The 12,159-nt window shown below is 48.6% G+C and overlaps 1 protein-coding gene across 1 annotated transcript in view; it reads left to right on the forward strand.

Annotated features, from left to right (window-relative positions):
• LOC307226001 (protein-glutamine gamma-glutamyltransferase E-like) overlaps positions 1-11,614 on the forward strand; it is a 21,746-nt gene extending 10,132 nt beyond the window's left edge. Inside the window, exons 9-13 of the mRNA XM_079994468.1 lie at positions 7,245-7,490; positions 8,113-8,415; positions 9,109-9,266; positions 9,496-9,629; positions 11,341-11,614. Of these exons, the coding sequence (XP_079850594.1) occupies positions 7,245-7,490; positions 8,113-8,415; positions 9,109-9,266; positions 9,496-9,629; positions 11,341-11,488 (989 nt within the window). The 3' untranslated portion in view covers positions 11,489-11,614. The remainder of the gene's footprint in view (positions 1-7,244; positions 7,491-8,112; positions 8,416-9,108; positions 9,267-9,495; positions 9,630-11,340) is intronic.
• Positions 11,615-12,159: the final 545 nt, after the last annotated feature.

Consider the following 12,159-nt stretch of genomic DNA (forward strand, 5'->3'; position numbering starts at 1 on the left):
ACCGAGGCCGTTGACCCAAACGCACGGAGGAAGTGAACCTGAGGTTTCCTCCCGTGAAGCATGAAAAACGGGGTGTCTCCTACCACTGAATTGTAGGACCGATTCCAGGTGAAGCTCACATATTTAATTGACTCCATCCAAAACCTTGAAGGTAACCCAGAATCTGACAGCATCACCTGTGCAGCCTTAACCAGAGCCTCACTTCTTAGCTCTGCCACCCCCCTCTGTTGAGGAGAAGTCACTGTGTGACGTATCCCTTTCTTGTGAAAGAACTTCTGCAAAGCAGACCCAGTAAACTGTGCATCTCTGTCACTAGCAATTGCCTGCACTTTCGTGGAGAACCTTAGTTCCACCTCCTCAATCCAACGTCTAATCAGCTGTGCTGCATCTTCCTTGGATTTGAGACCATGTGTCCAGGTGTTCTGCGAAAAATCATCCTGCAGCGTCAGCAGAAACCTGGCCCCTCCCAAACTTGGTTCCTTCATGGGACCCAACAGATCTATGTGCACAAGATCAAAAGGTTTTGTGGTTACCCTCTCCACCCTGGGATAACTGCACCCTTTTACCTTCGCCTGTCTGCAAGCCTGACAATCTAGGACTCTTGCACATTCCTCAATTCTACAGCCTTTGCTAACCTCAGGTAGCACCTGTAGTTCTTCAACAGAAGAATGAGCTGTCTTCTTATGCCACGCACAAGCACATGAAACATGAGTGGGAACTGTAGCACGCAGGGCTTGTGCTTTCTCAACCTTCCCCTCACCCTCCAGAGACGTTTTAAGAATGAAGAGATCATTCTGCCCCTTTGCAACTCTGACCAGTTGCTTCCCTCCTTTGGAGATTGTACAAAAACCGTGTTCAAAGCAAACCTTAAACCCCTTTTTCAACAAATAAGGCACAGATAAAATACAGTGTTGCACTCCCGGCACAATGCAAACTTCCATCTGCTCCTGCAAAACAGAAAAAAAGGCATTTGCAACATTAGTCACATTTTTCTTTTCCCAATTTGCAAACTGAACAGTTTTCCCAGCCGGAATTGCCGTGCAATTCCACATCTCGACTGCAGGGGTCTCTGGAATCAGGTTGCAGTTAGCTCCTGAGTCGATTACAAAGCGTAAGTCAGTGTCTCTCTCAGAGCTGTCCTCAAACAACGCCATAGCAACAAACGTCTCGCTGCCCCCTCTCTTTGGGCGTCTGCAGCTGTTCTCTCTGGTTGTCTCGGCAACCAACTCCCCCTTGCTCAGGACCTTGGCAGCTTCCGTAGAACTAGCCTCCTCCGTTGCCTTGGAGACCGGACTGGTCTCTGCGTTCCCACGCGCCTCTTTAGGCCTTATCTTCACTTTGTCCAGGTGGCCGACCTTGAAGCGTCTAGCTCCTCTCCGCAGTTTTCCAGACTTTGGCTGACGACGAGCACCAGTGGAAAAACACTGCCCTGGGCTTCTCTCAGCTGGCCTGGCCCCCCTTCTTCCGGAAGAGCACTCTGTGCCAGCCCTGCCCTCGCTGAAACTGCGTTTCACTTCAGCACTCACAGTGGAAAACTTTTGAAACTTGCCTTTGGAACTCTCAGCCCCCCCGACTTGCACCTCAGGGACTGGGGCTTCAGCCATCTCCAGGCTTTTCATGACTTCTCCAGGGCCCTGGCCTCCTGCTGAAGTTTCACACAAACTTCTCAGCACCTCCCAGGCAGCCCTTGCTGACTTTACGCCTTCCAAACTGGGCAAGAGCGATGCGTGTACGCATGCTTTCAGCATAGCAAGCTCTCTTTGCATTCTCTGCTGGCTATCTTCAGGCAACGCAGCCTCAAAGCCTGCAATGTCTGTCCCTTCAGGACCTGGATTTAGGGGTAGTGGCTCTTTCTGGCTTACATCCCAAAGCCCAGTAACCAGAAACCAACCCCTTACTCTTCTGGACCAGGTTGCCCAACTTCTTAAAGTGAGCTTTTCAAGCGGAACGTCCTCAAGGACCTGGCTGTCTGCCATTCTCTCCTCTTCCCCGGGGCCCCAGCTGCTACTCACGTAAAACCAGTCAGCTCTCCGGCACCCGATATTTCAGCTGCTTTCCCAGCTCTCAGCTCTCAGCATCTCTTGCCTCTTAGCAGCAGGCAAAACACAGAACGCAGACCTCCGCTTCGGTAGCGTCTTCCCAGCTGAGCAAGCTGACTTCAAAGTACACCGGCAGACTTTCAGCAACAGTTTTATAAGCGGTAATTACTGTCCATAACCTGTGATAAGATCTTAATTGGCTAATTACTTTATGGCCCCAATTAGCCCCAGTTTATTGCGGTCCGGCACACTTCTTAGCCAAGCTGCGCAGACCTTCTGCTCTCCGGTTTCGCCTTGCAGAGTAAAAACACAGCGGAACAAAAACCGTTGCTGCTTGCTTAGATCCAAACACACCAAGCACTGTGAGTCCAAATTCTTATCAGTTCTTTATTGCAGCAAAATATTTACAGCTCAGCATTTCTCAGATTCTCCTGGACTGCTAGCATTCATGGCGTCCTCCTCTTTTAGAGACCAAGAGAGAACAAAAAGTAATGCTCCTCCCTCCTTCCACACGTCAGAATGTGAGGTGTCACAGAACATCTTAACCCTATAAGTTCTGAATCCCAACAGCTTTTACCGAGAGCGCCACCCGCGTCCCTCTTACTATTATGCAATTCATTCTGCCTCATAATGTTCCTGGTAAGATCCCCTTTTACATCCCTCTTAAAAGAATAAAGACACCACAATCCTCTTCATAGTCAACAAAAAGTAAGTTTACTCTCTTTTGGGCAGTGCACAGTATCAGTCCCGAAGGCTTAAAGACTTAAACTTACAAATAGCAACATGTGGATTTACCCCATATCCCTGTGCTGCTGGTTGGCTGAAAGCCAACAGAGCAGTCATAGCTGGAAGCAGACAAAAGGAGAAGGAAAAAAAGGGAGGGAGTGCTGCATGACTCGTCCTTTTGTTTTTTTGAATTTTGTTTTTTAAAAAATAATGTTTATTAAAGTTTTGAAAGTTACAGGAAAAAAAGAATTAAACATAACAAAACCATACAATACAATACAAAGACAAAAATACTACATATACATAACAAAAATAAAACAAAAACAATTAAAAAAAACACATCCAATACTTTCAATGTTACTAACTTTCTTTTACTTGTTTCAGCGACCTCCTCACACCTCCCTTTTTTTGTATTCCACTTAATTGTTTAATTGTTTCAGCAAATAATTGTTTAATTGTTTCAGCAAATAATTGTTTAATTGTTTCAGCAAATAATTGTTTAATTGTTTCAGCAAATCCTTTCCATCTTCCTCAATTTTCTGTCCTATCATTTAACTTGACAAATTCTAACATTATTTTTTCCTTTAATCCATTTACAATCTATTGTACTTAATTCTTTATAACATTTCTGCTAAAGCCATGTAACTTCATTCCAACATCTTTCTAACATTCCTTAATTTTACAATATTTCTGTAGATAATCTTTAAATTTCTTCCAATCTTCTTCCACCATCTATTCTCCCTGGTCTCGGATTCTGCCAGTCATTTCCGCCAATTCCATGTAGTCCATCAACTTCAACTGCCACTCCTCCTGGGTGGGTAAATCTTGAGTCTTCCAATACTTTGTGATGAGTATTCTTGCTGCTGTTGTTGCATACATAAAAAATGTTCTCTCCTTCTTTGGCACCAATTGGCCGACCATGCCCAGGAGAAAGGCCTCTGGTTTCTTCAGGAAGGTATATTTAAATACCTTTTTCATTTCATTATAAATCATCTCCCAGAATGTCTTAATCCTTGGGCATGTCCACCAAAGGTGAAAGAATGTACCTTCAGTCTCATTACATTTCCAACATTTGTTTTTGGGCAAATGATAAATTTTTGCAAGCTTGACTGGTGTCATGTACCACCTGTAAATCATTTTCATTAAATTCTCTTAGGGCATTACATGCCATAAATTTCATACCGGTGGTCCATAACTGTTCCCAGTCAGCCATCATAATGTTATGTCCAACATCTTGTGCCCATTTAATCATAGCAGATTTCACCATTTCATCCTGAGTGTTCCATTTCTCTAAAACCTTAGTTTTCGTCTTGTTCAACTTAAAACCTGCTACCTGACCAAATTCTTGGATCAATTCCAATACCCTTTTAGTACTAGATTCTGGCTCCTGTAAAGTCAATACCAAATCATCAGTAAAGGCTTTCAGTTTGTACTGTTTAGCTCCCACTTGTATACCTTTAACCAATTGGTCCTTTCTAATCATATTTAGCAGAACCTCCAGGACCGATATAAAAAGTAATGGAGAGATTGGGCAACCTTGTCGTGTCCCTTTCTCAATCTTGAACTCTTCTGTCACTACATTGTTCACAATTAATTTTGCCTTTTGTTCTGAATAAATTGCACCTATAGCATTTTCAAAACCTTGACCTACCCCCATCCCCTGTAACTTCTTCTTCATAAAACTCCAAGAAATATTGTCAAAGGCTTTCTCCACGTCTACAAATATCAGAACTGCTTTAGTATTAATATTCATTTTTCTAAAATATTAATTATGCTCCTCGTGTTGTCAGACAAATGTCTGCCCGGGAGAAAGCCCGCTTGATCTTTATGAATTTCTTCTACAAGCACCTTTTAAATCTCCTAGCCAAAATATCTGCAAAAATTTCTACAAAATATCTACAAAATATGCAAAAATTTCTACAAAATATCTACAAAATATGCAAAAATTTCTACAAAATATCTACAAAAATTTTGTAATCCACATTAAGCAGCGATATGGGGCGGTAATTCTTAAGTTGTGTCTTTTCAGTCTCTGTTTTTGGTATAAGTGTGATGTAAGCTTCCTTCCACGACTCTGGTGCTCTTTTCCCTTCCAATATTTCATTGCAGATGTCCTTCAATGGTTGTATTAGCCATTCTTTCAAGGATCTGTAGTATCTTGAAGTCAAACCATCCGGTCCTGGAGATTTACCCAATTGCATGTTCTGTATGGCCCCTTCCATTTCCTGATCCGTTATTTTATAATTCAACATTAACTTGTTTTCCTGAGAGATTTTCTGTAGTCCATTTATTTTCAGAAATCGATCACTGTCCATTTCTTTCTGCTTCTCTTGTGTGTATAGTTGTTTAAAGTACCTCTGGAAGCACTTTCTGATCTCCACTGGGTTCTGTATATTCTTTCCTTCCATTTCCAAATTCGTAATAGTGTTAAGTTTTTGTCTTTTTTTAAATTGCCAAGCCAACAATTTTCCACACATATTTGCCGATTCAAATGTCTTTTGTCTCATTTGTTTGATCTTCCATTCTATTTCCTGATTCATCATTTTCATATATTGTACTTGATATAACTTTATCTCTTTCAGGATCTCCTGTGATTTTGGTTTTGCTCTCAGTTTCTTCTCTCCTTCCTTTATTTTCTCCAGGATTTTATCTTGTTTTTCATTCAGGGTTCTCTTCTTAATTGCATTCTGTTGTATCAGAAATCCTCATGACTCGTCCTTTTGTTACCTGGACAGGTGAGGTCATGCCCACCTCTGGTCACATGCAAGAGGAAGGATGCTCCAGGCCAGGAGGAACAGGAAGTTTCAACTGGCTGGACCAAACATTCCCTTGCATGTCCACTCTAGCATTACAAGGAATGTTGTACATCCCACAAGACCTTTAAGGGTTATTTTTCTCATGGGAGCAAAAGAAGGTTGCTTGTTTATTTTGTGGCAGAATTGGAATAAGAGGCATCCCCTCCTGAGAGGAGGATGTCTCTGTGAAGGGCAGTGGTCCCTCCTCAGGGGCTGCCGTTGGCATTTGGGGCAGGTGGGGAGAAGCCCCCTTGCCTCTCCCAGTCTTATGTGGGCAACTGGGAACCTGAGACTGGGAGCTGCCCTTGGCTAAGAAACCTGCCAAAGTTCAGACAAAGAGGTCCAGGGGCTCTCGTTTTAGGGAAGCTTACCTTTGTTGTCTAAAAAGGGGGGGGGAGTCACAATTTTTCTTCCCCCAGTGTTTCTGGAAGAGTCAGTGCTATAGGAACAGTGATTCTCAAGGTTTCCCACCAGCTATTCTCTTTTTAAATATAATTTTGTATCATTCACTATTAAATGTTGATAGTTTTGTTTTACATGTACCGATTTTAGGGAGCCTGGCAAGGGGGTGAACAAAACCTTTTGCTGCAATGTCATCCTGGTGGGGGATTTGTGGGAGCAGTCAATGTCAGAAGGAAAATGAATGAAAAATGGAATTAATTTTTAAAGAAATTTAAGCAGGGGGACCTTTTGCCCATCATATTACGAAACCTGCTGGAGTGCCGTGTACAATAATATGTATTTTTTGAAAGGAAAGATTTTGTGGGGGGCAGAACACCAAGGTTGATTGTAGGGACCAACCAGCAGCAACATTTGGAATTTGCACCAGCTGCCATTCTGCTATGGGGCCAAGTTCAAGGCCTTGGTACTTACATATATGGTCCCTATACAGCTTGGGACCAGGTTCCTTGCAAGAGAGACCATCTTATCCCTTTGCTGTCCACAGGGCCGGATTTAGGTTTGATGAGGCCCTAAGTTACAGAAGGGAATGGGGCCCTTTATATGTCCAGCTGTCCTTTGTCAACAACAAATTGTCCATTCACATCAAAATAATTTTGAATTACCAATATACATAAAATTGATTAATTTTAATAGGTCCATACACAACACAAAACACTGTTGCTGTATGTAGGTTTTATTTTATTTGTTTTTTGTCTTATATTTTGGAAATGTACATCCAGGTTGTTTTTTTCCTTTTGATTTTTTTTCGGGGGCCCAAGCTATGTAAATCTGGCACTGGCTGCCCAGCAGGTGGCTGCAGCTGGCAGGAGGTTCCTCCTGCAAGTTAAAAAAAATCTCCCCTGCCTCTCTCTCTGCCCCTTCTCTCACTCCCAAACTCACAATGCCTACAACAACAATGGCTCTCACCAAAAGCAACTGACCTGTAAAGAAGAGGGCTTTGAGTGTGGCTGCCCTTCTTCTGTGGAGCAGCATCCCTGTTGAAATAAGACAGGCAGCCGTCATCTGCACTTTCTGGAAGCAGCTGAAGACATTTTTGTTCTGACGGGCTTTCCCAGCTGACTCAGTGGGTCTTTGCTATGAAAGTTTATTTTGTATGCTTTTGATTTTGTTTTAAGTGTATCTGCTAGCTGGGGTTTTGTTTGCCCCCTCCCAAACGGTTTTCTTGCATGTGGCCTTGAGGCGCAGAATGCCCACTGGTTCGCCTTCCCTTTCCTTCCTGCAGGCATCTTCCAGTGCGGTCCAGCTTCGCTGACGGCCATCAAGGAAGGAGACGTCGACCTGAACTACGACTGCCCCTTCGTCTATGCGGAGGTCAATGCCGACCGCGTCACCTGGACGTATGACACGAACACGGGAAAGAAAACAAAGGTCTACTCTGAGACCAAGACGATTGGCCAGAACACAAGCACCAAGGCCGTGGGCAGCTATGCCCGCCAGGATGTCACCAACAATTATAAATACCCAGAAGGTAAGGCATGCAAATTGAGACAGAAACTGGAAATGTTGAGGGATCTGGATTATTGCCAAGGAAATGAGCACTTACCCAAGTTGTGAGGACAAGACTGGCCCATCAGGAGAGCAAAGCAGAGGGAGGCTCACATGGGTGTAGCCAGTATTTTTGTTGGGGGCAGAACCTCAGTTAAACATTTTTATGAATTTACTTGATGGGGGGGGGAGCTGCTCCCCCTTAGCTACACCCATGGAGGCTTAGGTGTTTCTCAGAGCATTTCCCAGAAGCTACTTTGGGCGCCCTGTCAGCTGATTGGCCAGGGCAGGGAGGGTGGAACATGGGTGGCATTGCCCACCAATGAGTGGGAGGGAGGGCAGGCAAAAATGTTCAGTCCATGCCCCACACCCAAACCAGGCCTGAGCAAAGAGCCCCATGGCCTGCCTGCCAGCCTTCATGACCCCAGCCCTCCTGTGCCACCAGGCCTTGCACTGCTAGGATGGCTGCCAGGCTGAGGCCCCAAGAGCCCCTGGCCTGGCGAAGGAGAGGGAAGGTGCCCTTCATGCAACTGCGGGTCCCTATGGCTCCTGCACTGGGGCCTAACAGCCCTGCTGGGCTTTGCCACCTGCTGTTTCTCTTCCAGGCTCAGAGAAGGAAAGAGCCGTCTTCAAAAAGGCCAGCGAGAAGCTGAACCTGAACACGTTCAATGCCATATCTGCCAAGGGTCCGGATGCTGTGAACCCAAACCTCTCAGGGACTCTGAAGTCCAAGAGCCCTGAACCAAAGGTTGGTCAGGATGTTGACTTGGTCTTCACCCTGAAGAACCTTGCCTCCGAGGCCAGGAGCCTGACGGCCAAGATGACCGCCTGGTCCATCGTCTACAATGGGAAGCCCATCCATGAAGTCTGGAAGGATTCTCTCGCAGTGACTCTGGGCCCGCAAGAAGGTAAGCCTTTTGTGGGCTCCCCACAGCAAGGGGGCAGCCTCCAATGCCCCCTCTTCCTCCTCCTTTGCCCACAAGCCACAGTCGGGCCTTCCAGAGAAGCCCCACTCAGGTGGGGGTGGTGGCAGAGGCACCTCTCATAGGTCTCCCTCATGGCTTGCTGGGGTGGGGGATGGCGAGTTCCAGCAACCTCCTCAGATCTTGGGGTGCAAGGAACTCCCACTGCTGGTGTGTGCTGACCTCTGTGCTTGGCCTGCCCCTTTTTCCACTTGCTCTACCCCAAGAGATGGGGGGGCTCCTTTTTTTGCACCCATGGGCAATGTTGGGGGGCAAGGGACACGGAAGAGGGGGGTCATTGCTCCCCATATCTGCCCCCAGCTAGCCAAGTTCCTGCCTTGGCAGCCCCTGACTGTTCTCCACCAAGGGCTATGGGACTCACCTTCCCCTGAAGAAAGGGCAACGCTTTGGGGTTCTGCCTGGCACCCGAGGGGGATTTTGAGCACCGCAAGAGGTTCCTCTGCATCGGCCGCTGAGCCACAAGGTGTTGCAACTATGATGCAGTGCATGTGCATGAGGTAGGGTGCCAAATTAGGTCTTCCACGGGTGCTGCTGAACTTTGGAAAACCAAAGTCTGCCCCTGCCGGCTTGCTTGACCCACATCTCATGGAAGGCCCTTTGGTTACTTGTCACTTTCAGAGAAAAAGTTTCCTCTCAAGATCTCATACGCTGAGTACCAGCAACACCTGACGCCAGACAACATGATTCGAGCCACAGCCTTGTGCCAGCTCTCAGAGGGAACCGAAGCCGTGGTGGAAGGAGACATCACGCTGAGCAACCCCTCTGTCACCTTGAAAGTAAGCCTTTCTCAGCCGTCTCTGTGCCCAGGAGAGGCTCCTGAGTGCCTCTTTACCTTGATGCTCACAGAATTGCCTCTCAAGTTTCTCTCTCTGCTTGCTGGGCGGTGCATGGACCTCCCAGGCATGCTTTTGGAGGCCTGTGCCCTCCTGGCTGTGCCCCCTGGCCTGCCCCCTGGGAGGCCGGGGGAGTGGCCATCCTACTCAATGGGGGCTTTTCTCTTGGCAGGTGCTGGGACAGGCGAAAGTGGACCAGCCGCTGAAGGTGGAGGTGGTCTTCACCAACCCTCTCAATGAAGAAGTGAAGGACTGTGTGCTGCAGGCAGAGGGCAGTGACTTGCTGGCAGAGAAGCTCAAGCTGGAGTAAGTGCCTGGGACATCCAGACAGGCAGGGTGCCCAGTCCCCTCCCCAGGACTGGGGGTGGCTGCTGGGGTGCTCCCTTGTGGTGCTCCCACCTCCCAGTTCCTCAGCTGCACTTCCAGAGCAGGCAAAGTCGGGGCTCCAGTCTCCCGGGGGGGGGGGTCCTGGAAAGGGGTGCCCAGAAGGGACTCCCGTGTCTTCCTGGCCATGTGGGGCTTCCTTTGCTCACTACCCAAAAGAGTCACAGTCCACTTTTCTATCACCTTCCAAGGCAACTTTTCTACATGCACCAGGAATTGTCAGTGACAGAGGCTGGGGCCCCTTTTGCCTCAGAGGTGTCTTTTAATAGTTGAGAAATTGCTTCAGGGAATCGCGAGTGTGTCTGTGTGTGTGTGTGTGTGTGTGTGAGAGAGAGAGAGAGAGAGAGAGAGAGAGAGAGAGAGAGAGAGAGAGAGAGCGCTGTGCACAGGCAGCCTCTGCTGCAGACATGGGTTTCAGCCACCCTTTAGAAATCTTTGCCCCCAGGACCCCACTGCTCAAACTGCTCATTTGTACCCCCCCCCCAGCTTGCCAACCACCCCAGGCAGTACTTAGCACTGGTGCTGTCACTCACCCCACCTGGTGGCAGCTGTGTGGGGCTGGGGCTGGGTGTCCCCATTGCCTTTCAACACTCCAGCCAGGAACTGGCAAAGGCAGAGTTGGGCTGCTGTTTCTTTGGCACATCCAAAGTCAGGAGGAGGCTGGGCAGCCAATGGGGACAAACTACTCTGAGGAAGAAAAGTGATCTTAGAAGAAAGACTTCAAGGAGGACCCTTCTAGAGAGGAATTGGGACACTGGGTCCCTGCTTCCTAATGAGCAAACTTTGATGGGATGTGGAAGTATTTTGTGGGGAGAGGGACCCGTGCTCCAAACTGAAGGTCCCACAAGCCACTTGTGTGCTCAGCTGGGCCCAGGCTGGTTCCCCACCTGGCTGGCGTGGATGTGGGAGCTCATGGCTACCTTCAGCCTGAGCTGCTTAACTGGGGAACATTTAGTTTGACCCTCAAATCAGAAGAAGGATAAATCCCCCCCCCAATACCCTTCCTGCCATCTGTTGCCGCTGCCACAAGGTGATGGGGCAAGGGAGGGGCCGTCCAGAGCTGCTCTTCCTAGGGTGGACTGAGAGGGAGGTGAGCGGTAATGGGAGTTTGCTCAGCACCCACTGCCCGCCCCCCAAGTGGGTCCATCATGCTCAGCCTAGGGCTGCCACCCATCGTTTCTCCAGGCTCAGAGTCCCCCCACTGGCTGCACCTCAGGCTGGTACCTTCTGGTCCACCTGAATGATCATGGCATGTCCAACCTGGACCCCGTTAGCCCCAACCCCCCTGCTCTGGTCCCTTTGGCAGCTGCCCTCCCAGCCGTGGCTCCTTCTGCAGGGGGAGCACCTGCTTCTGCCACTGCTCCCCCCCCAACTCAGGGTTATTATGCTTGATCTAATTAGTAGTGAAAAGCAAATGAAGCAGCAGCCTGGCCTGTGCATGGGAACCCAGCAGCGAGAGGGAGACCCCGCCTGGTGGGCAGGGCCTGGGAGAGCCTCTGGCTTGGCGGCTGCTGCTGCTGCAGGAGCTAGCCCTGGAGTCCTGAAGGGCAGAGGAGGGCCAGGCAGCCCCATGCCAGGCCCACAGCTCCTCCTGAGCATCAGCTGACTGGCTCCTTTTGCTCCTTGTTTGCAGCGCGCCACCCCTGCAGGCCAAGCAGAGCACCCGCCTTGAGTTCGAGGTCAAGCCCAGCAAGAGTGGGACGAAGCAGCTGTTGGTTAATTTCTCCTGTGACAAATTTCAAGACATCAAAGCATTTGAGCCCATTAATGTCTCTGCCTGAGCATGACTAGCCATGTGGCAGCCTGCCAGGAGAATGGAGCCAAGCGGTGGAATGGGGAGCCTGAGCACAGCGGGGCCTCAGCCCCATTGTTTTCATGTGCATTTTAATACAAGTTTTCATCTTATATCTCCACTGTGTGACGTCCTCTTCTTCTGGCTGGTGCGTGCCTTTGAGAACCCCCCAAAACCCGACACATTAGCTGTGAGACCTTAACCCCTTTGGTCTCTCCCAACTCTGTGGCTCTCTGATTCTATGACATTTTGACTCTTGGGACACCACGGCCTGCCGACCCAGCGGACAGAAACAGGAGATGAAAAGCAGCCCCCATGCAATCAACAGGACTCGGGGGGGGGGATTCCAGCCTCTATGCAGGAAGGGGGCGCTGGAACCTGGCAAGGAAAGTCCCCTGTGGGGCAGCGAAGCCCTGCCAGGGACCATCATGGTTGGAGCAGTAGCGGCCATTCCTTCACCAACCATCCATCTCCTTCATGTGTGTGTAATCCTTGGACCCCCAATAACAGCCCAGAGCAGAGGACACCAAAGGGGGGGGGGAATCCCATCCTTGGCTGCAACATTAAAAGCACAGGGATTAGGCTATGAAACCTTGTGTCAGAGCTGCCTCTAGGCCCCAGCTCACAGAGGACCAACGCTAGGCTGTAGTTATGTACAAA

The sequence above is a fragment of the Podarcis cretensis genome (assembly GCF_951804945.1).
Source record: "Podarcis cretensis genome assembly, chromosome: 1".
Lineage (NCBI taxonomy): Eukaryota > Metazoa > Chordata > Lepidosauria > Squamata > Lacertidae > Podarcis > Podarcis cretensis.